General features: G+C 40.8%; 2 protein-coding genes across 3 annotated transcripts; both read left to right on the top strand.

Annotated features, from left to right (window-relative positions):
• Positions 1-1,505: 1,505 nt before the first annotated feature.
• On the top strand, positions 1,506-14,930 carry phyhiplb (phytanoyl-CoA 2-hydroxylase interacting protein-like b). 2 transcript variants are annotated; one of them, XM_035956656.2, is made up of 7 exons: positions 1,506-1,948; positions 3,571-3,616; positions 9,712-9,908; positions 10,687-10,861; positions 11,440-11,557; positions 11,642-11,804; positions 13,137-14,930. In XM_035956656.2, exons 2-7 carry the CDS (start codon positions 3,583-3,585, stop codon positions 13,509-13,511), a joined length of 1,062 nt encoding a protein of 353 aa, XP_035812549.1. In that variant the 5' UTR covers positions 1,506-1,948; positions 3,571-3,582; the 3' UTR covers positions 13,512-14,930. The 2 variants fall into 2 exon arrangements, with proteins under 2 accessions (XP_035812549.1, XP_023144749.1); XM_023288981.3 differs by having other exon boundaries at positions 1,507-2,037.
• Positions 14,931-18,066: 3,136 nt separating this feature from the next.
• LOC111581007 (scavenger receptor cysteine-rich type 1 protein M130-like) lies at positions 18,067-24,370 on the top strand. Its single transcript, XM_035956665.2, has 8 exons — positions 18,067-18,179; positions 20,192-20,356; positions 20,632-20,772; positions 21,699-22,013; positions 22,085-22,381; positions 22,480-22,809; positions 23,426-23,508; positions 23,577-24,370. The coding sequence occupies exons 2-8, from the start codon at positions 20,236-20,238 to the stop codon at positions 23,634-23,636; spliced, it is 1,347 nt and encodes a 448-aa protein (XP_035812558.2). The 5' UTR covers positions 18,067-18,179; positions 20,192-20,235; the 3' UTR covers positions 23,637-24,370.
• Positions 24,371-25,924: the final 1,554 nt, after the last annotated feature.

The following is a 25,924-nucleotide window of genomic DNA, read 5'->3' as shown; positions in this document are numbered from 1 at the left end:
TTTTAATATTTTCTTGTGTTTTAGCTGCGATGACGATCTACCAAACTTTCTTCATCATCTCTTGGTTTTTTTGTTTTTTTTTTTTTATTTATTTTTTTTTTTTAAGGTATTTTTTTGGCCTTTTTGTCGGCTTTATTAGATAGGCACAGTGAGAGAGAGACAGGAAACAGGGGAGAAGAGTCAGGGGAAGACATGCAGCAAAGAGCCGCGAGCGGGAATCGAACCCGGGCCGCTGCGTTGGGGACCAGCCCCTGTACATGGGTCACCTGCTCAACGCATTGAGCTATACGGGCACCCATCTCTTGGTTTTTAACATCAACTTATCGAATAAAAACAATTCATTGATCAGCTGAGAAAACAGTCAACAGGTCGATCAATGAGTAGAAAACTAACCGATTCCACAGAGCATGATACTGCCACCTCCATGCTTGATGGTAGGTTTGGTGTTCTTGGGTTTAAAAAGAAGTCTAAAATCCACCCAAGACAGTCTAAAACCAGTCCTAAAAAAAAAAAGTTAAAAACCAGGACCACAATTGCACCTAAACCAGTCCAAACATGTTCAATATCAGTCAGAATACAGTCTGAAACCAGTCCTAAAAACCAGTACAAAATCTGGACCAAAACCAAACCTGAACTACTACTTAAAAAAAAAAAAAAGTCCAAGACCCGCCCTAGACTGTCTGAAACCAGTCCTCATCCAGGACCAGATCCAGAGTGAAATAAATCCTAAATCAACTTTAAATCGCATCCAAAACCAGGCGAACCAAAACTGGAACCAAACATGAACCAGTCCCAAGAAAGTCCAGAACAAGTCCAACGTCCAGTCTGAAACCAGTCCAGAAGCTCTTCTAGAAAGCCCCAGAACACGATACTGCCACCTCAATGTTTGATGGTAGGTTTGGTGTTCTTGGGGTTAAAGGCCTCACCTTCAGTTTTTGTTCCATCTGACCACAGAACTTTCCTCCAGAAGACCTTTTCTTTGTCCATGTGATCAGCAGCAGACTTGAGTGGAGCTTTAAGGTTCTGCTTCTAGAGGAAGAACTTCCTTCTTCATGGAGCCTCTAGAACCCTGTGGAGACTGACAGCTGTGTTCCAGCAGCTTCTCGTTCATTCAGACCTTCTTTCTGATGATTCTTGGTTGACTCTTGACCATCCTGACCAATCGTCTCTCAGCAGCAGGTGGTAGTTTGTGTTTTCTTCCTGATGGTGGCAGTAACACAACTGGACCATGAACTTTATTCTGACAAACAGATGATTCTGGATCTCAAGCTGCTTTCAAACGTCTCAGTCACTATCCTGACTTGTTTGACTGTAGTATTTGCTTTTTCAGATCTTTGCTGAGCTCCTCAGACTTTCCAACTGTAGTGTTTGAGTCTAATGAGGATCTAATTGGTTCTATTTAAACTGGATCAGAGGAGTCAGCAGCTGCAGTTGACTAGAATCACTCAGGAGAAGTGAAGAGAAGAAAATTATATGAACACAACTTTCTACCTCAACAAAACTGATAAATCAAGTTGACTCAACAGATTTATTTTCAGACGATCTTTGATAAATCTTTGGAAGAACCAAGATTCACTTATTTGGTCCAAAAAAACAATAGCTAAACTGAATAAAATCTCAGATGGACACTAAAATATTGTTCTTTTAGTGTATTGTACCAATTTTGTATCCGTTTGTGCCACCTTTAACGTCGGTCCTCACTAGTACATCAGTAGAGATGTGTTTGCTGAGCTGATGTTAATCTTCTTATGTAAGAGTCGGTTTAATTCACTTTCACTTTAATCCTCCGGCTTCATGTTAATCCACTGATGGAGGCAGCCAACGCTCCACCAGGAACATCTGACTCCTCTGGGTTCTGGTTCTGGGTTGTTGTGATCTTTGGCTCCCCAGTGGATGAACCCTGATGATGTCAGCGATCTTCTGAGGTCACCTGTGGCTCCACCTACAGGTGAGGACATTGAGCAGAATTCTGATTGGACGCCTGTGAAGCTGCTGCCGTTAAACTCTAAACGTTTAGCTGAATGATCTGAGCTGAAGGTGAGTCGCTACGCCTGCATTAGTGCAGAAATGAATCATCTTCCAGATTTATCACGTTTCTGATCAGTTAAATTATTAAAGCCTGTGATTTTTATGTGAAATATTAAAGTATTCTCTTATTAAATCTACACAAATTTCCACAAGGGAAAGTTAAATAAATAAATGTATGTTTTGGAAATTTTCTTTCCTTTGAAAAATAAATCTGATGAAAGCAAAATAAATTTCTAAAGTTCTGAATTTCTAAACTGAGAAGTTCACAGAAGCTCAATACTTCTGGTAAAAATTGACACCGGATCAGTGCAACAAAGAAATAACCACAAAAAGATGAAAAATCATAACAAAAACATACAAAATGACCCAAAAAAAAGGCTTTGATCATCAGTATTATGGGATGTATCCTAGTGTGAACAGTTTAGACTCATAGAAACAATCATTGGTTCCTTGGATATGTTCTATAATCTTCTCCAAAGTGACGTGAAACTTGATTAATAATGACGCCAGCTTGTTTAAAATGTGTCAAAATGGCCCAAAAAAGACTCAGACATGGTATAAAAACCTGAATATTCCAATCCTGATCAAAATGAGTTAAATCTGAAATAAAACCAATGAAAATGTTCCAACTTCTCCAGATTATTCTGAACAGCTCAGATTAGTTCAGTATTAACTAGTTAACATCCTGCAAACTTTTCTACCTATTGTTCACACTAGGATATATCCCATAATACTGATGACACAGCTCCTTTTGGTCTTTTTATGTCTTTTTGTGATAATTTGACTTTTTTCCGTGATTCTGTGTGTTTTTGTTGTGATTTTACATCTTTTTTTGTCATTTCACATCTTTTTGTGGTTATTTCACATCTTTTGTCATTGTTTTATATCTTTTTGTGGTTATTTCACATCTTTTTTGCAGTTATTTCTTTGAAAATGATCTCAAAGAGATAAAAATGATTCAAAATGATGAGAAAAGATCCAAGTTGACGTAAAACTTGATGAAAATAACCAGAAAATTGTTCAAAATGAGTCAGAATTCACCCAAAATTCTCCAAAATTGATCCAAACTGACTCAAGTGCAGAACGACACAAAATTAATCCAAAATGCTTCAAATATTATAGAAAATGACTCAGTTTGTGCAAAATGACTCGAAAATGATCCCAAATTACAGGAAATTTGTTGAAAATGATCAAATTTCTGAGTCAACAGTTGTCTACATTCATAGAAAAAAATGATTCTGAACAGAAACCAGGTTCAGTGTTTAGACTAGGACACCTGGATGGATTTAAATTGATCTGGTGTCAGTTTTTACCAGACCTTTGATGTTTTTCCTCCTAAATGTCATGGTTCTATCTGCTGGACTGATGAAGTTCTGAAAAAGTCCATAAAATAGTGAGAAATCTGGAGATTTTCCCAGTAAAGCTCCATAAACTGTTTCACCTCGTCTCTCTCTCTTCCTCCCTCCTCGATCGTCCAGTGACATCACTGATCAGCTGATCTGCTGCTGAACTGGTCCCTTGTTGTTGTTTTTTGTTCTGCAGTGATTCTTCATCATGACGGAGGTCCGGAGTCTGCAGCTGGCAGAAGGTCAGTCCTGAACACAGAGGGAGTTTCTTTCCTTAACTCTTAACTCTAGTTCATTTTTAAAGTCCTCTAAGAACCAGAACAGCCTGAAGGAGAGAACTCAGAGATTCAGTTAGAACAATGGAAACCAGAGAGAAGAAAAAAGTGGAATTTATTTATTTATTTTACAAAGAATGGGAAAAAAAAAAAACTGAAACAAAAATTTGCTTTTTGTGGTCGTTTTGTGTCACATTTTATTCATTTTGTGTTTAGATCCAAAGTTTATTTTTGGAGAATTCTATAATGAGACCTCAAATACAGCAGCAAAGTACCTGATAGTACTGGACAGAACTAGAACTAAAGCACCTGATAGTACTGGATAGAACTAGAACTGAAGTACCTGATAGTACTGGACAGAACTAGGACTAAAGTGCCTGTTAATCCAGATCTTGGAGGGACAAGGCGCTGAAATAAGACCCTGGTGTCCTGAGGAGACTGGATGTAAATGCAGCTGATTTGTGTGTTTGGCTGCTTTGATTTGAATCAGGATGTAAATGAGACCAACAGGAGAATGAAGGAAAACTTGCAGCAGCGACTTAACAAATGACCAGCTCATCCTCAGACAGGAACCTGTTTGGTACCAGAAGGACCAGTGGACCAGACCAGTCCAAGGACAGAACTGTCTGGAAGAAATGTGAACCATTAAACCAGAGAAACGAGTCCAAACCGACACTAAAGTACAAGAAGAAACCAACTTTACTGAAGATCCTTCTGACCTGATGGCGGTTACTTCCTGTCAGCTTTAATGAGGATCGTTTTAGGACAGAAGTTCTCCTTGATTTCATCACTGAAATACAAAAACTGTAAAAACATTTAACAATTTTTCACCAATAATCATCTGGATGGAAAACTGATCTTGTCCAAGTTTCACTTCTCTTCAGGCTCCATCAGGTTGTCCTCCAGGATTTCATTTACTCTCTACCTTTACAAGCCTTCCAGGACCTGCTGCTGAGGAACATCATGATGCTGCCACCACTGTGCTTCACACCATGATGCTGCCACTACCGTGCTTCACATCATGATGCTGCCACCACCATGCTTCACGTCATGATGCTGCCACCACCGTGCTTCACATCATGATGCTGCCACCACCATGCTTCATGTCATGATGCTGCCACCACTGTGCTTTAATCATGATGCTGCCACCACCGTGCTTCACGTCATGATGCTGCCACCACCGTGCTTCACGTCATGATGCTGCCACCACCGTGCTTCACGTCATGATGCTGCCACCACCGTGCTTCACATCATGATGCTGCCACCACTGTGCTTTAATCATGATGCTGCCACCACCATGCTTCACATCATGATGCTGCCACCACCGTGCTTCACATCATGATGCTGCCACCACCGTGCTTCATATCATGATGCTGCCACCACCGTGCTTCACATCATGATGCTGCCACCACCGTGCTTCATATCATGATGCTGCCACCACCGTGCTTCATATCATGATGCTGCCACCACCGTGCGTCACATCATGATACTGCCACCACTGTGCTTCACATCATGATGCTGCCACCACCGTGTTTCACAGTGGGGATTGTGTGTTTGTGATGATGTTCAGTGTTTGGTGTCCATCAAACATATCATCTAGTCTCATGGACATAAAGCTCCATCCTGGTCTCCTCAGACCAAAGAACCTTCTTCCAGGTGTCTTCAGAGTCTCCACATGTCTTCTGGTGAACTCTAGTCCAGATTTAATTGGAGCTTTTTCAATCAGAGTCTTTGTCTCCACAAAGCTTTGACTAGTGAAGAACAGACAACAGTTGTTGGATGAACAGTCTCTCCCATCTCAGCTGCTGAAGCTGGAACTCCTTCAGAGGAGTCATAGGAGTCTTGGTGGCCTCCCTCACTAGTCTCTCAGGTCTTGAGGACGTCCTGCTCTAGCCAGATTTATTCATGTTCCATCTTCCTTCCATTTCTTAATGATGGATTTAACTGGACTCCAGGAGATCTTTAAATGTTCTTGTCTCATCCTGACTGAGGCTTCTCAACAACCTTTTCTCAGAGTTTCTTGGTTCTTGAGTCTCCATGGTGTCATTCTATCCAGGAGTTCTGATCAACCAGAGACTGGACCTTCCAGATCCAGGGTAAAACAGTTTAGAACTGGGGTAAATAAAGTTCTCAGTGACTGTAATGGAGGATGTTTGCATCAGAACAGAGCAGGTGAGGAGGTTTTCTCTGTTGCTGAGGATCTCTCTGGTCTCTGGACTGACTGTGGCTTCGGTCCAGTTGATCTCCGTCACTGTGGATAATTACCTTCCCAGGAGGATGAATGGAAGCTTCAGCTCCTCCATTCAGTGGCGGGATGAAGAGGAGGAGGAGGAAGGATGGGAACACTTCTGCTTCTTCAGCGTTCCACAAAAACAAATGTTCTGCCATGTTAAGACCAGATAAAGCCTAGCTGCTGGTTGGTTTATAAAGAGGATGTTAGTTTATGAGGCCTCAGAGCTCAAACTTTCCTTTACAGGATGTTAGATTAGAATCTGTTTCACCTCAGAGTGAACCCTGTCTCTAGATGGTCGTGGTTTCTTCTTCAGTCTTCTAAAATGGTTCTGATCAACCACTTCCCAACATGCTGATATGAGCCTTAAAGTTTAATCACAATCACCTTTATAATGTTTTCTCTGGTAAATTATCAGAAACCAGAACCACATCCAGGGAACCAATGATTGTTTCTAGGATTCTATGTCGCAGCAAAATGCCACAAAAAGATGTGAAATAACCACAAAAATGTGTAAAATTGACACAAAAAGATGCTAAATTCCACTAAAAGGTTTGAAATAACCGAAAAAGATGCAAAATTGGCACAAAAAGATGCAAAATTACAACAAAACCTCACAAAATTATGAAAAAATGCTATTATTATTCAAAATATTATCACAAAAAGACATAAAATTGGCAGAAAAAGGTTTGGAATAACCATAATAAAATACAGAATTGAAGAAGATACAAAAAGTTTTGAAATTACCACAAAAAGATGCAAAATTGGCACAAAAAGATTGAAAATCACAACAAAAACTGACAGAATTACTTAAAAAAATGTAAAATTGTCACAAAAGACACAAAATTGGTCAATTTGTGGTGATTTTTATCCTTTTTATGGCTGTTCCCTTTTTTAGCAGTGATCTGGTTTCAGTTTTTACCAGCAGCTTAACCAGCAGTGGTTATTTCAAACCTTTTTGTGATTATTTTGCATGTTGCATGTTTTTTGAGCCAAATTTGAATCCTTGTCCGAATTTCACCTGTTTTATAGTAATTCTGGTCTTTTTCACGGTAAAATTGGCCGTTTTTGTACTGATTTCCCATGTTTTTGCATATTTGAATGTTTCAGGGTAATTTTGGCTGTTTTTGAGGTCATTCTGCAAGTTTTTTGTGCCAAATTTGAGTTCTTGTCGCAATTTCACCTGTTTAATGGTGGTTTTGGTCCTTTTTGTGGTGATTTTGGGTGTTTTGTGGTGGTTTTCCAGCTTTGTGATAAATCTGGACCCACCTCTATGGACTTCAAGGACCTGGAATGTTCTAAGTGAGACTAAATTTGAAGACTGGAAGCAGGAAAGGAGATTGTCCCCTGGAGAAAGTTCTAAAGTAGACCTACTGACAACTGGACAGTTGTCAGTAGGTCTACTCTAGAACTTTCTCCAGGGGACAATCTCCTCTATAGACTTCAAGAACCTGGAACTCTGGAAATATTCCCAGTATGAAGGTAGAACTCTGATCATTAATAAAGTTTCTGGAGATGAAGAACCAGATGATTCTGAGGAGGTTTTGAGGCGGTTCTGGTTTTGTTTTTCTGCTGCTCGTCCACTTTGTTTCTGAACAGACTCCTTGTTCAGAGTTTCTCCTGACTGAAGCCTTTTGTCCTCCAGAAACAGAAACAGAGCGGCTCTTCAGTCTGTCGTCATTTTTGCCAGATTTAAGAGGAAGTTCCACAGATTTAGTCATTTTTCTGCACTAATAAACCAGCAGCTGTTTGTCTGAATCAGAGGCGAACGTTTTATAAAAACAGACTCTACTTAAAGTCTGTCCACAGAATAATGAAATATTTAACCCCACAGTTCTGTTTGTTTTTACAGAAGAAATTTAAAATGGAGCCTCCACACATATAGATATTTTACTATTCCGAGTCTCATTTTCTCATTTTGAGTCTGGTTTTTCTTGTTTTACATTGTTTAAAATCTTATTTTTGTTATTTTTCCTCTATTTTTTCTTGTTTTGTGTTTAGTATTTATCATTTTAAATTTCATTTGTAGCATTTTGAATCTTATTTGTCTTCATTTGCATCATTTTGAGTCTCATTTTTCTAATTTCAAATCTAGTTTTCTTGTTTTGTGTCATTTTGTGTCATATTTATTTAATTTTATATCTCATTATTTATGTTTTGTCTCATTTTCTCATTTTGAGTCTTAATTTTCTCGCTTATTGTCACATTTTTAATTATTTGTCTCATGTTCTTATTTTGAGTTGTATTTTTTTGTTATTTTAGATTTTTTTTACAATTTCTGTGTCATTTTCTCAGTTTGAGTTTCGTTTTTGTAGTTTTGAGTCTCATTTTCTAATTTTGAGTCTCAATTTTCTTGTTTTGCTTCATTTTGTGTCACATTTTTTATTATTTGCTTTTCATGTTCTTATTTTGAATTGTATTTTTTTGTCTAGCATCATTTTGAGTCTCATTTTCTCATTTTGAGTCTCATTTTTCTAATTTTATGTCTCCATTTTCTTATTTTGTGTCACATTTTTTAGGATTTGTCTCTCATTTTCTCATTTTGAATCATATTTTTTCTTTTGCATCATTTTGAGTCTCATTTTTGTCATTTTATGTCTCATTATTTCTGCTTTGTCTTTCATTTTCTCATATTGACTCGTTTTTGTTGTTTTGAGCCTTGTTTTGGTCGACATGTAGTGATTCTGATTCAGGTTTGGTTTTCCTGAAGGAACAACTCGTCACATATGATACGTTCAAGGACTGTTAGAATGTTTTTAGTTTCTTTGCTGATAAAAGGTCCTTTTGGCACTTTTTAAAACAACAAACATGTTTTTTTAAACCATCCGTCTGTGTTTTGGAGTGTTAACAGGAGGATTTTACAGGAATAAATATTACCAGAAACAGATAAGATGTTTTCTGCAGTTGCTTCTGCCTCCATGTTGAAGGATCTGAGGTCACATCTGTCCGACCTTCACCGCTCTGACATAAGCTGCTTACATCATCACCAGGCTCCTCCCACAGCGCCGCTTCAATCAGAGACTCAACTTTAAGCTTTGTATAAATCACATCAGCCTGCAGCTCCACAGTCCGGAGTATTTAGCTTTAATTAGGAGGAATATCAGATTTTATTTTCTACTCTGAGCTGCAGATCACATGAATCAGTTTGAGCTTAAAAGAAAATTTAAAAAAAAAATCGCATTTCTGTGATTTAACTAAATATTATCTATTAAGATATTAATATTCTGTATAAATCTGCTGAATAACCGACCAATCTCACTGATTGGTTTCTGTAATGCAAAAATACAAAGCTGTAAAACTGAAAAGATGAATCAAAAGGATCTGAGAATGTTGTCCACCAGTTGGAGGTAGAACAATCAATCAGTCGTCAATTATTACAGGAACTGTTCTGATACATGATCAGAGTATTTTAAACAGAAACACTTAAATTCTCATTTAAAGTTCTGAAATGTGAATATTTTCAGTAAACTGAAGATCTCTGGACTAAACCAGACATTCCATGAAACTCTGATCCACATGTTTCTCCGTTTTCTAATGTTTTATAGAACAGTTGATTGATTCATTTAGAAAACAGTTCACAGCAAACATCATCATTAGCTGCAGCCGTGATCAGAACAAGAAGGAATGAACAACATAAATACAAAAAATTACACAAAAACTTTCTGCCTTAAACCAGAATTTAAAGGAAATACTTCATGAGAAAGAAGTGGATCTGACAGAAAAGCATCAGGACATCAGAACTCCAGGACGTCTGCTCAGAGGTTCAACCGTAAAATAATCAACATATTAATGAGGATGAACTCTGAGGGATTTTCTGCCATCATGTTTCCAGGAACAGAGTCTGCAGACAGCGGCATCGGAGACGTGGACGACCTGCCGCTTCCTCAGCAGATCACCGTCAGCAGCATCACCTGCGACTCCTTCAAGATCAGTTGGTCCATGGACAGCAGAGGGCGGGACCGGATCAGCCACTACTTCATCGACCTGAACAAGAAGGAGAACATGAGCTGCAACAAGTTCAAACACAAGGTGGGAACCGAGGAACCGTCCTTCTCATGTTTGAACCTCTTTAAACTGGTTCCCAGTATGTTCTAGCCTCTTTAAACTGGTTCTTAGTAGGTTCTAGTCTCTTTAAACTGGTTCCCAGTATGTTTTAGCCTCTTTTAACTGGTTCCCAGTATGTTTTAGCCTCTTTAAACTGGTTCCCAGTATGTTCTAGCCTCTTTTACCTGGTTCCCAGTATGTTCTAGTCTCTTCAAACTGGTTCTCAGTATGTTTCAGCTTCTTTAAACTGGTTCTCAATATCTTTTAACCTCTTTAAACTGGTTCCCAGTATGTTTCAGCTTCTTTAAAGTGGTTCCCAATATCTTTTAACCTCTTTAAACTGGTTCCCAGTATGTTCCAGCTCCTTTAAATTCGTTCCTAATATGTTTTAACCTCTTTAAGCTGGTTCTCAGTATGTTTCAGCTTCTTTAAACTGGTTCCCAGTATGTTTCAGCTTCTTTAAATTGGTTCCCAGTACGTTCTAGCCTCTTTAAATTGGTTTGCAGTATGTTTCAGCCTCTTTAAACTGGTTCCCAAACTGGTTCCCAGTATGTTTCAGCCTCTTTAAACTGGTTCCCAGTATAAACTCATAGAGCTTTTTTTTCAGTTTCTGTCTGATTGTCTTACAAATGCTAACTTTTCCTGCTGGTGTGTTTAAGGATATAAAGGATTAACTCTTTATGGACTTTCTTAAGTTCCTCATAACTACAGATCACTGGGATTATTGATGAAACAGCAGAAGCTAAGAACTCCTGTCTTTCAGGACGTTCCCACTAAGCTGGTGGCAAAGGCGGTTCCGCTGCCGATGACGGTCCGAGGTCACTGGTTCCTGAGTCCTCGGACCGAGTACACCATCGCCGTGCAGACGGCCGCCAAGCAGCCGGACGGAGAATACGCTGTTTCCCAGTGGAGCGAGATCATCGAGTTCTGCACCGCAGGTCCGACTCACCAGTTCCACATCTCTACAGCTAGTCTGCTGCAGAACATCAGGCTTCAGTTAGTCTGACTTTAAGTCGAGTTCCATGAACCAGATTTAGCTTACTTTAAACTCTGGACATTTACACTGGCAACTTACCTGGACCACGACAGGCTAGCCCTCAGGCTAACTGTTGGGCTAACTGTCATGCTAACTGCCAGGCTAACTGTTAGGCTAACTATCAGGCTAATTGTCAGGCTAACTGAGTTAAGCTGAGTTGTTTAACCAGAGTTTTGACCAGAGTTTACCACAGATCTTCATCTTGTGTGACGTTATTTTGCTGATTCTTGAATCTGGATCAAACTAGCCTGACTGTGTGAACGTGATCTGACCGTTATAGAACCACTTCCTCCTCGACTGATTTGTTCGGTTCATTTAAGTCCAGTCATCCCCTCAGATTTCCTCATTATCTAATAATTTCTTTTCAGCATCATTAGAAACATTCAAAGTTCTGAATTCATTTTGGCAACATGAGACAGAAGAAAACTATCAGACCACAGACAGAGCTGGTTAGTAAAGATGGCGGCTATGTTTCTGCAGATTATTCCAGCGTCCACCTGAACCAGCTGCTGCAGAAAGCCGAGGCCATCGGCGGCAGGATGTTGCCCTTCACCGTCTTCTACAGGAACCAGCAGACGGACTACTTCCTGCCAGACAGGTGCGTCCTGCTGCCGGCTGACGTCCTCGTCCGTCCTCTGCTCGTGTTTTATGTTTTTTCAATCATCGTGTCTGCTGTGAACAGAGACGCTCAATGTCGCCACCTGCTGCCGGCGGTGAAAGACGACAGCGGCAGCCATGGTTCGCCCATCAGCGGAAAACTGGAGGGAATCTTCTTCAGCTGCAACACCGAGTTCAACACTGGGAAACCCCCGCAGGACTCTCCGTACGGACCCCACCGCTTCCAGGTACCTGAACACACCACACACACCAGGTGATGCTCAGAGGCTGATGGACACCAAACACTGAACATCATCACGCAGGTGATCACACATCCAAGACCGTGTCACAGCTATAGTGTTCAGATTAGAGATCTTCATAATCAGTCGGCTGTTTCTGATAATAATTTAACGGATCAAGCAGGAAACAAAGGCCATGATGTCAGTAAATGTAGATCAGCTGTAGTTCCTGGTTGTTCCAGCAGGTGGAGCCTCTTTCTGTATAATCCTGTAGAGACCAGAGGAGGCGTCACTCAGACTACAGTTCATGTTAAAGCAGAGAGCATTGTGGGAGTTTAGCAACAACAGGCACCATGACAAAGACTTCTGTGGAGGTTAATGACCTCCAACCAGCTCCAACAACATGCAGAGGAAACACATTTAACTACAACACTGATTCTATGAACAAATAGTTAATAGAACTGAACTGCTTTATCTGCACAAGTTGTGTGTCCAGTGTTAAAAATGGCTTCATCCATATGTGGTCAATTATCTAATGTACTTCCTGTTTTGTGATTAATTGTTATTGATTGATAATCTGGTCAACTACAGATTATGAAGATTATTTAAAATGTGCCTCCCCAGACTAAAGGACAGAAGGAACCAAATAAAAGAATATCTGGGCAAACAGAGAGCACTGTGGGAGTTTAACTAGCGACGGGCACCATGACAAAGACTACTGTGGTGGTTGATGGCTGCTGGTCAGAGTTCATGGAAAACAAAAACTTAAAGTAACCAAAACACCATTGGAAAGACTCCTGTAGACACACTGAGCTGCACTCCAAGGAACTTCAGCAAAAATAGATTCTTTACAGAACTTGTTTTCTTCAAATCTTTACCTGGAGAATTTTGTAGTGTCCCTTTAGGGAACTATGATCTATGTTCTAAAGAACCTTAGCCAAAGAATGTTCTTTAAAGTGCCATTTCTCCATACAGGTCATTAAAGAACCCCCAGAGGTGCCTCAAAGTTCATCAAAAAATGGTTCCAATAACCATCATCAATGACACACTTTAATAAAAATGGTTTCTTAAAGAACCTCCTTTCGCTAGGAGTGTCTTTTATGGTGCCTGAAGGAACCTTTTCTTGATGATTCTTTGAGGCACCTTTGGAGATTCTTTAAAGAACTGTTTGAAGAAATGGTTCCTTAAGGAGCCTAGTTTTGCTGAAAAATTTTTGCAGCAGCATTTCTGGTGCCTAACGGAACCATTTCTTGATGATTGTTTGAGGCGTCTTTGGTTTTTTTAAAGAACCATTCCAGAACCATTGTTTTTCTGAGAGTTTGTCCGCCTGTGTCTGTACAGATCCAAGCCGACGTCCTCTTCAACCACAACACCAATGTGTACTTCGGGGATTTCTACTGCATGTACACGTCGTACCACTACGTCATCGTGGTTTTGGCTCCCGTCGGCTCCACGGGAGACTCCTTCTGTAAGGGGAGGCTGCCGGTTCTGGACCGATCCAACAACCGCTTCCTGACCTGCACCGAGGAGGCCGATGGCTCGTTGTCCTTCCGCCATGCTCAGGATGTCATCCTGGAGGTGATGTACACCGAGCCGGTGGACCTGTCGCTGGGAACGGTGGCCCGGATCAGCGGCCACCAGCTCATGAGCCTGTCCACCGCCAACGCCAAGAAGGACCCCAGCTGTAAGATCTGCAACATCAGCGTTGGACGTTAGCTTCACCCCAGATAACCAGCTAACCCGCGTAGTAGCTAACAGCTAAGCTACTAATAAACTCACCGCTCTCTCTCTGTGTGGAATAGTTTGGTGCTGGCTGATAGAGACCCAGAAGAACAAACCCACGGATGGTCTGCAGCATGTTTCAGGGTGATGGCGCCCTCTGGTGGCCACAGTAGTGATCACAGGAGGAGGTCAGGTGAAGAGGAGTAAAGAGGAGGTCGGGGTGGAGGGATGGGAATGTTCATTTTAACCCTCTGAACTCTGAACAATTTCTGGCTGTTTTCTGTCCTGTTTTTCTTCACTGAGGTTTATTTTAAAGTCCTGCAGCTCTGTGGAACCAGAACAAGAAGAAGGAGAGAGAACTCAGAGATGTTACAACGATGGCAACCAGGACAGAAAGAAAACAGTTGAATTGATGTGATTCTTTGTCTTCCAAAGATTGAAAAACCTGCAAGCAACATCTCCAACATGTTCCCACAGATGTTCCCAACACTGGAACTAATGTAGATTCCACATACTGGAGATATTTCTAGTCCTACTACAGACAGTTTCCTCTCTGCTCTGTGGAAACATGTCCGTCCTGTCAGCTTTAGAAGATGTCAGATTAGATGTCAGAGCAGCAGGTTTCCATCTGGTAGCTTCTCTCTGAGCTCACATTTAAAAACTGGACGTTAAAACAGCTCAGCTACAATAAAACTGTTCTCATTCACATGTTTTTCTGTTTCTGTTCATCCATCCAGGCATCACAATCTAGAGATACGTAGAATCTGGTTTCTGTTCTTTTCCTCTAGAACCAGCTGTGATCATCAGTATTATGGGATGTATCCTAGTGTGAACAGTTTAGACTCCTAGAAACAATCATTGGTTCCCTGGATGTGTTTCTGGTTTCTGATAATTCACCAGATAAACTTTAAAAAGGTCATTCTGGGTGAACTTTAAGGCTCATATCAGCAGGTTGGGAGGTGGTTGGTAGATCTGCATTGATCTTTACAGATTTTCTGTTTTGTTTTCCAGTTTCATGAAAGTAAATAAAATTACAGATAATACCTAGTAAAATCACTGAAAACAGTATTAATTTATATATTACCAATATGACAACAGGCTTGTATCGGTGTTTAATAAATGGGAATTCATTCTTTTACAAAGTGAATTTATGCTGTTTTACTGTTTAAATCAGCTAAAAATATAGATATTTTACAGATGTTCACCATTATTGAGAGAAAAAGGGACATTAAGGATAGAAGAAAGACTGAAGAAATGTTATTTTACAGATTTGCTGGGTTTTGTTAAAATAGACAGAAATAACAGTGAATTTACGTTATCTATAAAAATGAAAACAGTCCAACACTGTAAATAATGTCCACACCAAAAATCTGCATTTTTCTAAACAATAAATCTAATTTAATATAAAATGAAGCAGTTTTATTGTATTTAAATCGGCAAAACTGTCTTTATTTCTTCTCCGTTACTTTATCTTTCATTTTCTGCACCAGTTTGAACAGGAAACATTTTTATTCATGTGAAGAAAGTTCAGCCACAGAGAGGAAACATCACAGAGGTTTATCAAACTTCTGCTGCAGCACTGATGCTTTATTTTTAAATCAGATAACTGTGTTTGACACATTTCCTTTTATTAACCCTTTAAATCCTCCTGGAGGCTGAGATGAAATAAGGTTCAGACATTCAGGAGGAATTAAAATCACTTTGCAGAGTTTCTGACTGAACTCTCAGAATCAGAAGAACCTCGAGGAACCTTTGGAGTCCAGAATGGTTCTTTAAGGAACCCTGCAGCAGCAGTTAAAGGTTTTATTATGAATAGTTAGAAACAGTTAGCTAGTCAGCTAATAGTTGAACCGTTAGCTCAAAGCAATGGATTAAATAGTTAGCTAAAACTGCTAAAGAGGTCAAATTAATAGTTTAGCTCAAACACAAACACTGATCAAACTAATCAATGAAATAATTAACCAAAGATAAATAATTACCTATTTCTTATGTTTAGCTCACTGTAACATTTTGATAACTATTAGCTCACAACTTCAGATGTTTAGCTAACTCTTTGTTATGTTTATCTAACTGAGTTTCTTTTAGTCAACAGTTTGCTGTGTTTAGCTAACGGCTCATTACTTTTAGCTAACTATTCCTTTGGTTTAGCTAACTATTTGTTCATATCCACTTACTGTTTATGAGCCAACTGTTCATTCCAGTTAGCTAAAAATATTTAGCTAACTATTTATGACTTTTTGTCCACTATTCATTACATATAGCAAACTATTAACTTATTTTATCCAACTTTTTGCTATGTTTAGCTGACTATTCATTACTTTTCGCCAGCTGTTCAGTACATTTAGATTACTGTTAGTTTCTTTTACCCAGCTGTTTACTACATTAAGCTAACTATTACTTTTAGACAGCCATTTTCTGTGTTTCGCTAACTATTTGTTACATTTATCTGAATACTTGGTACTTTTTGTTTACTGTTTATTATTTTTAGCCAACTATTCACTACATTTATCTAAATATTAGTTTCATTTGCCCAACTGTTTGCTATGTTTACCTAACTATGTTTCTTTTGGACACCTGTTTGCTATATTTTGCTAACTATAGTAACACATTTAGCTAACTATTTATGATCATTATTTGGATTATTATTATCATTACCTACATGTACACAGTAAAACATTTTAAAAATGAAACAAGTAAAACATGTAAATGCAGGTGTAAAGCCTCGGTTAGGTCTACAACTAACTGGAGTAACTAACTAATAAACCTGAAAAAAACAGTGTCTATATGCTTCTCAGTTAGGAGATGAAATCAACAATACTTCAAAGTTAATATACAAAATCAAGAAATCATTTCAGTGACAGAATTCAAGTATCTTGTGGTTGTTCTGCTCACATCAGGACACTTGATCTGTTCTCTGTGGTTTTTAACGTCTTCACTTGTGAGAAGCAGCTCGTCTGTTGACTGACGAGCAGATAAAAGAGGAAGAAGAAAGACTTGGTGAGCAGACGGACGTGGACCTGGACATGGATCTCCTGCTGCTGCTGCTGTGGAGTTCAGGTAAGACCCAAAGCTCACATATATTAGAATAGAAGAATATAGAAAAAGTAAATATGAGACACCAGGTAGAACTTCTTCACCTTTTTCTCTCTTTGTGCTTATTTTAGTTTGAAATTTTGTAGATTCATGCAGTTGGTTTATTGTCATTTTTTGCTCATTTAGTGTCTCGTTTTGCACATTTATGGAGTTATTTCCTTCTGATTTTGGTTCAACCTTTGTTAGATATTGGTCATTTTGTGCCACATTTTCATTGTGTTGCATAGTGCTGAGGTTGTTTGTGTTAAATTTTGGTCATTTTGTGTCTCAGTTTGGTCTTTTTTCATCAGTTTGTAGCCGTTTGATGTCTAATTCTGGTCTTTTTGTTGTTTGCATTTAGTTTTGGACATTTTGTGTGTGATTGTGGTCATTCTGTGTGTGATTTGTGTAGTTTTATATCTCAGTTGGGACGTTCTGAGTGTCCTTGTGTTCATTCTTCATCTCGTGAAGTTAATTCTGTCACATTTGAGCCTCCGAGCTTCGACCAGCCGTTGGTTTCAGCTCTGCAGCGCAGCAGCGAGTCGGTCGGCTGATAATCCATAATCAGTTTGTGTTATCTGAGAGCGTTGATCAGAATTGTGCCTCATGTTGTTTCTGTCAGGCCTCGGAGGTGGAGGACGCCTCGCCTCAGCAGGTAAACACACAACACCAACATGAATCCCACGCTGCCTTTACTGGAGCTCACATTAATCTAATAACTCACTGATATGGCTCAGATTCAGTGCAGCAGCTTTGGACGGGTTTTACTTCTCTTTGTGGCCGTTTCATTTCATTTGGAACATTTTGTGTCTCACTTTGCATCTGTTTGTGGTCATTTTGTGTCTTTATGGTTGTTTTTTTGTCACACTTGGCTGTTTGCATCTGTCTGCAGCTGTTCTGTGTCTCTTTGTGGTTGTTTTAGTTGTTGTTGCATTTAATTTGGGTTATTTTGTATCACATTTGTAGTTTGTAATCTGATACCAGAGTAGATATTATTACTGCTGTAGAAGTAATCTGATTACTGTGAGGACAAGAAGAGGCTCTAAGTAGAGAAATGAGATGAGTTTTTGGTATTTTCTCGTTTCCCATAATCCTTTGTTCTGTTGCAGCTGCTCAGTGTGAAGCAGCCAATGCTGACATCGTGATGTTGGTGGATGAATCTGGGAGTATCTCACCACCAGACTTCTGGAAGATGCTACAGTTTGTTGACGATATAATCAAAATCTTCAACATTGGCCCTGACGCAGTGCAGATTGGTAATATTTTACTCTCTCAGTATTAGAACTGATTCTGTGTCTTTAACCCTCTGAACTCACTGTGGTTCATTTTTCAGTCTAATGTCCTTGATCAAGGGCAACAATGGCAGAACTGGGGTTTGATCCTCTGACTTTCTGATCAAAGGCCCAGAGACACAACCATTGAGCACTATTGTCATGTTGCTGCTATCAATAATCAGCTCCTCGCTGTGGTTCTTCAGGTCTGACTTTATTCACTGACACTCCGAGGACCATGTGGCAGCTGAACACCTACCAGACCAAACAGTCGCTGAAGGCTGTCGACAGTCTGGAACAAAGAGGTGGCGGCACCAAGGTGAGAGAACAGCAGGTACAGTTGTAAACTAAAGTTTCCATCTACCTGTAAAGTCCATGATTATCATTCAGTCTTTAGTTTCCAACGACTCCTAGAGCTCTGAATTTATGATGGAATCATTGAAACATGACAACAATCAATCATGAATTTTGGTTCTTTCATAGATCTATGAAAGGTTTTCTGGAAATATGATCAGTTCTGCTGGATCATAAATATACAAACAGAAATGTTAATGTTTAGTTAAATTTGTCCGTTTCCACCTCAGTTCGGTTCTTCTGGTTTCAATCTTCTGGTTTATCTTTGACTCCTCTGGACAGAATTGGATCAGTTCAATTAAACATGTTGTCTTTCTGACTCAGAATTGATTCTTCATCAGTCCACAGGTTCTTGATGGGTTTAAGTCAGGACTTTGGGGAGACCAGTCTAGAACCTTCATTCTAGCCTGATGGAACCTTTTCTTTACCACATCTGATGTGTTTGGGCTCATTGTCTTGTTGAAACATCCAGCTGTGTCCAAGATCAAACTTCTGCTGATGGTTTTAGGTTTTCCTGAAGAATGTGGAGGTAATCCTCCTCCTTCATTAGTCCATTTACTTTGTGTAAAGCTCCAGTTCCACAGAGCATGATACTGCCACCACCATGCTGGATGGTAGGTTCAGACATATTTTTGCTCAATTTTTGTTCATCTGACCTCAGAACTTTCCTCCAGAAGACCTTTTCTTTGTCCATGTGATCAGCAGCAGACTTGAATGGAGCTTTAAGGTTCTGCTTCTAGAGGAAGAACTTCCTTCTTCATGGATCCTCTAGAACACTGTGGACACTGACAGCTGTGTTCCAGCAGCTTCTCATTCATTCAGACCTGCTTTCTGATGATTCTTGGTTGACTCTTGACCATCCTGACCAGCCATCTCTCAGCAGCAGGTGGTAGTTTGTGTTTTCTTCCTGATGGTGGCAGTAACACAACTGGAACATGAACTTTATTCTGACAAATGAAATGGCTCCAAGTGACTTTCTGACTGGTTCAAGTCAATGATTTGCTTTTTCAGATCTTTGCTGAGCTCCTCAGACTTTCCCACTGTAGTGTTTGAGTCTAATTAGGATCTAATGGTTCTATTTAAACTGGAACAGAGGAGTCAGCAGCTGCAGTCGATCAGAATCACTCAGGAGAAGTTAAGAGGCAAAAAAACTATGAAGATTTGATCAACACAACTTTCTACATCAAGAAACTGATTCAAATTTTTTCTATATTCATGATCCTGCAATTTTGTCAGGGCTCACTCTCCGGTCCCTGCATCAGCCCCCACCTGACTCCCCTTTCTCACCTCTTCTCCCTCTTTTCTTTAACATCCTTCTCCGGAACCATCTGTATGTCAAGGCTGAAAAGTGCAAGTTCCATGCTCAGACGGTCTCCTTCCTGGGGTACATCATTTCTGCGGGGGAGATCAGAATGGATCTGCCAAGTGAAGGTCGTGGCGGTGGAGGATTGGCCGTGACCCGAGGACCAGAAACAGCTTCAGCTTCAGCGGTTCCTCAGGTTCGCCAACTTCTACCGCTGCTACATCTAAGACTACAGCTGCATCGCGGCCGCTTTCATGTGCTCACCTCAACCCTCAGAAAATTCTCCTGGAACCCAGAGACAGAGGCAGCATTCCAGGACCTCAAGGCCTCAGATCCCAGCCTCCACTTCATTGTAGAGGTGGATGCCATTGGTCTGTGTGTTTTCTGTTTGGGTTGACCACTGTGCCGTGACAATTTTTTTTTTTAATTTCCAGAAGACCTTTAATAATTCTAACGAACCAAAACTCATGATTGTTTTTTGTGACAAAGATTCATGTTTCAATGATTCCGTCACAGAAATTAGAGAGTTAAAGGAGTCATTGGAAACTCAACACTGAATGATAATCATGGACTTTACAAGTGGATAGAAATTTTAGTTTATAAGTGTCCTTCTGAAATGATGAATCCCTGAACTTTCCTTCACATTTTGATGCGTCCTTCTTGTTGTCACTCAGGATTGGCTCTGGAACACATCCTCCGCTACAGCTTTAAATACAACATGGGAATGCGTCCAGACTCCAGAAAAATTGTTGTTGTTTTAACTGATGGAGAGTCCCAGGATGATGTAGAGGAGCCTGCTGAGCACCTGAGAGACACCGGCATTGAGGTCTACGCTATTGGTGAGTGACTCTGACTGATTCAATTTCAACAGTGACACTTCTGAAAGTACGACATCAAAACTGTGAAACACCAAAGAATTGGGTGAAGCTGGTAGCTTTGTCAGTATTTAAGACATCTATTGAGGCTTGTTTCAGATCTTTGCAGGTTGGTTTTGGCAGTAAACTGAGCTGAAACCAACAGCTGCACAACAAAAATCAGGAAACTGCAGTTTTATTACAATCAAACTGTTCTCTTTGTTTTGAAAGCAGAGTATTAACTCAGTGTTTTCTTTCAGGTATCCGGGGTGCCTCACACCTCCAGTTGTTGCAGATGACCACTGATGTTGCGCACATGTACATACTCAACCATTTCATTTCTCTCCTACAAATTGTCAACAGTTTCTCCAACGACCTCTGTAACAGCGCTACGAACCGAGGTAAACAATCATCAGCACTCAGTGACTCATGTTAGTGTTGTGGAAGTTCAGCGACGTCCAGAGAGGATGAGGAGGCCAACAGAGAGACTCACTGGAGACTCAGATGACTTAGGTTGATAGTAAGGTTTACTGATATCAGGAGAAGTGACACCGACAGAGCAGCAGTACATGCAAGCAATGGTAGCATCAGTTCTGAGGATTCTCTCTGATCTTTGGGTTTATATTGTAGTTGGGAGAAGGTCAACTTTAGATTACAGACTGATATGGAGACAAGTCATCTGCTTAGTCACATCAGAATAGACAATATCTAACCTCCTGCAGCGTCTGCCTGTCTAAAGGCCATTAGGACCTAGAAATGGGAAAGAGTCATTTTTCCTTCAGTTAGCTCCACACTCACCCACTAAATACTACAACTGTTAACCAGCAGAAACATTCTGGATTCTTACAGTTACACAACTAGGAGTCTTAGAACGACGACTCTGCTGCATCAGAACATGTATCTGTATTTACCAAAGGAAGGAAACTGTCTGATATCATCCAGTTTTTCCAGAACAGACATGACATGAAACCTGTACGAACAGCAACAAGACTGCAGCTGTATGAAGGAACCAAAGTTTAAAGAAGAATCAAACAGAATCGAACACATCATCTGAGAGCAGTTTGGTTTCTGATGCTGGAACAACGACCCTCATCCAGTGTCTCTACATTGGTCAGATTCATTTAAGTCATTTCCCTCTGAATCCATCAAGTATTTCTGATTCTGATCAGCAGAAGAACTGAGGGTTTGAGCCAAATCCACCTTTGTTGGGTTTTGTTCCTCATCAGTGTTGCTCTTCATGCAACCACAAGATGGCACCAAAGGAAGACATTTGAAATCCTCCGAACAGCTGCTAGAATTCTTTTCAATGTTTTCTCTTTCTTTTCAGACTCTGTGAGGCTCATGAATGGAACCAGTCTGTGTTCAGGCCGACTGGAGGTCAGATCCAACCAGTTTAACCAGAGGTGGTCCTCGGTGTGTGAGGCTGACGTTGACCTGCAGGATGCAGAGGTGGTCTGCAGGGAGCTCAGCTGTGGGGCTCCTTCGGTCCTCCGGGGGGCGCTCTATGGAGAGGTGGAGGCTCCATGGTGGAGCAGAGAGTTCCAGTGTGGAGGTCGTGAGTCTGCTCTGATGGACTGTAGAAGCTCCGCCTCAGATAGAAACACCTGCTCACCTGGCAGAGCTGCTGGACTCACCTGCTCAGGTAGAAGAGGAGCTGCAGCTCTGATCTGAACTCTCTGTTGTGTTACTGATCCCTCTGTGGTTTGTGTTCAGAGCCGGTCAGGTTGGTGGGAGGAGCCAGTCGCTGTGCAGGTGTTCTGCAGGTGAAGCTGGTGGAGTGGAGGATGGTGGAGTGGAGGATGGTGGACGGCCCTGACTGGAGCCTGAAGGCAGCAGCTGCAGCCTGCACAGAGCTGCACTGTGGTTCTGCTGTTTTAACAGCAAGCAGCAACGAGTCCTCGGAGAGTCGAGGGTGGAGCGTCGACCGTCGGTGCGTTGAGGCCGGATGGAGGCTGAGGGAGTGTTCCACGTCCACTCGGTCCTCCTCCACCGTGGAGCTCGTCTGCTCAGGTCAGTGCTTCTCTGATTGGTCGACACCGCGTCCAATCCCGTCTCTGTCCAGAGACACGATTGGACGCGGGGTCGACCAATCCCGTCTCTGTTTGCAGACCTGCTGGAGCAGCCGATCATCTTTGTGTCCTCCGTTGACGGGGTCTCCGAGGCCCAGCAGCAGGGCTTCCAGGTGTCCTGGCGCTCCAGCTTCACCCTCAGCTGCTCCATCCAGCCTCAGTACCCAGGAGGCTCCTTCCAGCTCAGCTTCACCTCCTCCTCCAACGCCACACTCAGCCACACCCAGCCGGCCGTCAATCACTCCGCCCACTTCCTGTTTCCTGCCGCAGGCCACGCCCACCAAGGCAGCTACACCTGCGTCTATCACGTCCACGTGTTTTCCCACAACTTCTCCTCTGAGAGCCGCCGGCTGTCTCTGGTGGTCTCAGGTGAGTAGAACCCGACCAGGAAGTCCTCAGCAGCAGCCGACCAGGAATCAGGAGCTTCCAGGTTGAAGATGGAGGTGGATCACCCACATTTAAAAACAGCCCAAGAGCCACAGTTCAAAATTTAACCCACAACTTTAATTACTAACCAAGACACTCGACAATATTATTCAAGACACAAATATAGTGACAAGGTTAAATATGAAGCTCAGCACCTGCAGGAATATTTATTTAAACTCACCCAAATAATGATCATATAAAGTTTTAGACGCATTTATCAGACTAATTTCAACATCAAACTTTGGACCATACAGGATTATTTATTTCATAAAGTCACCTAAAAATTGAAGTGTCAAAGACACTGTAATGTTATTTATTCTAGAATTTGACCAAAATCAGTGAAGTTGGGTTCCTCCAATATTATTTATTCTGTAAATTGATTTAAATAATTTAAATGTATAAAAGGTCCTTCAATGTTTTAATGATATAAATGAACCTAAATAACTTAAATATCAAAGATGGAGTATTATTATTTCCATAAACTGATTTAAATAATGTAGTTCTAAGTTCAGACTGGGTTCTCTTTGTGGTTCTGATGGTTCTAATGTGTGTTCTTCAGATCCAACAGTGTTCTTCATGAGACTGACGCTGCTGCTGCTCAGTCTGCTGATCTTCACGTCTCTCATCTGTTTCAGCCACAAGGTACCAACTTTAACCTCAGGAGACCAGAGGAAACCTGAAGCAGACTAACATCTGCTGTTTCTCTCCAGACCTCCAGGAAGTACAAGAGGAATCCACAGGAGGACGTGGAGGTGGAGCAGCAGATCTGAAGAAGAAGGAGGATCCTCCAGGTGGAGCAGCAGATCTGAAGAAGAAGGAGGATCCTCCAGGTGGAGCAGCAGATCTGAAGAAGAAGGAGGATCCTCCAGGTGGAGCAGCAGATCTGAAGAAGAAGGAGGATCCTCCAGGTGGAGCAGCAGATCTGAAGAAGAAGGAGGATCCTCCAGGTGGAGCAGCAGATCTGAAGAAGAAGGAGGATCCTCCAGGTGGAGCAGCAGTGATGGTCTGGAGGAACCCATCAGCTGGTTGGAGTTTCATGGAATGTCTGGTTTCGTCCAGAGATCTTCAGTTTACTGAAATATTCACATTTCAGAAGTTTAAATGAGAATTTAAATGTTTCTGTTTAAAATACTCTGATCATGGATCAGAACAGTTCCTGTAATAATTGACGACTAATCGATTGATCGTTCTACCTCCAACTGGTGGAGAACGTTCTCAGATCCTTTACTTCAGTAAGAGCAGGAATATCACAGTGTACAAATATGTAGTAGTACTTCAGTAAAAGTACTCAGTAAATCCTCAGATCATTTATTACTCTGTATTTCTGTATTTTACTGTTTTATTATTAATGTTTCCTAAAGCAGCAGTCAGTGATTATTTTTATCATTTCTACATTTCCTCATTGATTGGCTGGTTTGTAAAAATTAATACCGTTGTATAAATACTCATGAAAATGTCTCCTATTGTGTATTTTTACTGATTTGTTCTTGAATAAAGTTTGACTATAAAATTACACGATTATTTACTGTATTTAAATCAGCATCAAAATATAGAAATGTGTTTTTAGCAAATTTTCTCTGTGTTGTGGGGGATATTTGCCTCCAGAAAATGGTTTACATAAAATTGTTGGTCAGGTTATTGTGTCAGGCACTTTGTTTAATTGTTGAATACATAAGTTACCTCTTGATAATGAAACCTGACCTGTCCTCTAGCGCCACCATCGAGCCAAACTTTTATATTAGAATTAATGTATCATGAAAAGTTTTCATACAAATCTTCTCAAATTTACTGACAACATTGATGCCCACAAGAGTATGAAGTCTCTATCTTTTGGTGATGATATGACTGTTCCTGTAGCGCCACCATCAGGTCAAACTTTCAGCTTTAGAGTTAGTGTATCTTGAAAATCTTTCATCCGAATCTTTTCTAATTTGGGGTTCACATTCATGACTCTCACAGAATGAACCATATTGACTGATGCTGATGATCCCCTTTCCTCTCATAAACATGTTAGTTTGTTTTTCAAAGCGTTGGACACGGAACAAAACTTGGAATGTCTTCCGAGACAGGGTGGCTGGAAATATTGTCCCTGTCTCAGCATTTCAAAGGCTTTCTGTTGCTTCACTTTTTGATTTGTAAACTCCTGCCAAAATGAGAAAGTCGGTATAGGCTTCAAGTCAACCACATCCATGTCTTTCCAACTGTCCCCATACATGCTTCCCCTCTAAATGTGTCATCCAAGACAATATTTTCAATCGATGGCGTTATGAAGAGCTCTAATGATGGCTTGATGTCTTCGACATGGCTGATATCTGGAGGGGCCTGGAACCATTTTGATAATGTTAGTAGCACTATGGCTACCCTGCTGTTGAAGTGGGGAAAGGGACCGTATTATCTTTCCATTTTTGGACGGGTTTGTGTCTGCTGGTGGCTGAGAGACAACAGGAGGGTCACACTCTCATTCTCATCAGATGAGAATGCCTCAAAATCAGGGGTCCTCCTCACACAATCCTCTGTCTCAGACACATTCTCCTCTGTGTCACTTTGACTGTCAAAAAGTTGTTCCAAAACATCATTGACAGTAAACCTTCCCCAGAGGACATTTTCCAGTGACAAAACATGCAGATTGCAGTAAACAGAGAGCACAATGAGAAATAGTTTGGATAGACGGCTGCCCTGCAAGCTTTTATATGTTTTCTCCTCCTTTAGTTTGCATGAACTATGTCCTTGCAGGAATACCCCGCCCTCCACAGTGTAAGAAATATCAGTTCTACCTGGGCAGGTGTGAGTCCAGTAGGTCACACACACACCTTCATGCCTATGGTGCAGGAAAGTTCTCATAAGAATATTGTTTCCCCCTCCCCTATGTCACATTAGCACCAAAAACTGAAAATTATGGTCCCTCTACTCACATCAACAACAAGGTAGACGCTAAGAGTGTCCCACCAGACACACAGTCAGACATGTTGAAGACATAAAGTCACCATATGAGCTCTTCATAGAAACATCAACTGAAAATATTGACCTTGAGATGATCATTTTAGAGGGGAGGCATGTG

Source organism: Amphiprion ocellaris, chromosome 18 (assembly GCF_022539595.1).
Source record: "Amphiprion ocellaris isolate individual 3 ecotype Okinawa chromosome 18, ASM2253959v1, whole genome shotgun sequence".
Lineage (NCBI taxonomy): Eukaryota > Metazoa > Chordata > Actinopteri > Pomacentridae > Amphiprion > Amphiprion ocellaris.
The sequence above is the reverse complement of the archived record's forward strand: the minus strand, read 5'-3'. Positions and strand labels throughout refer to the sequence as shown.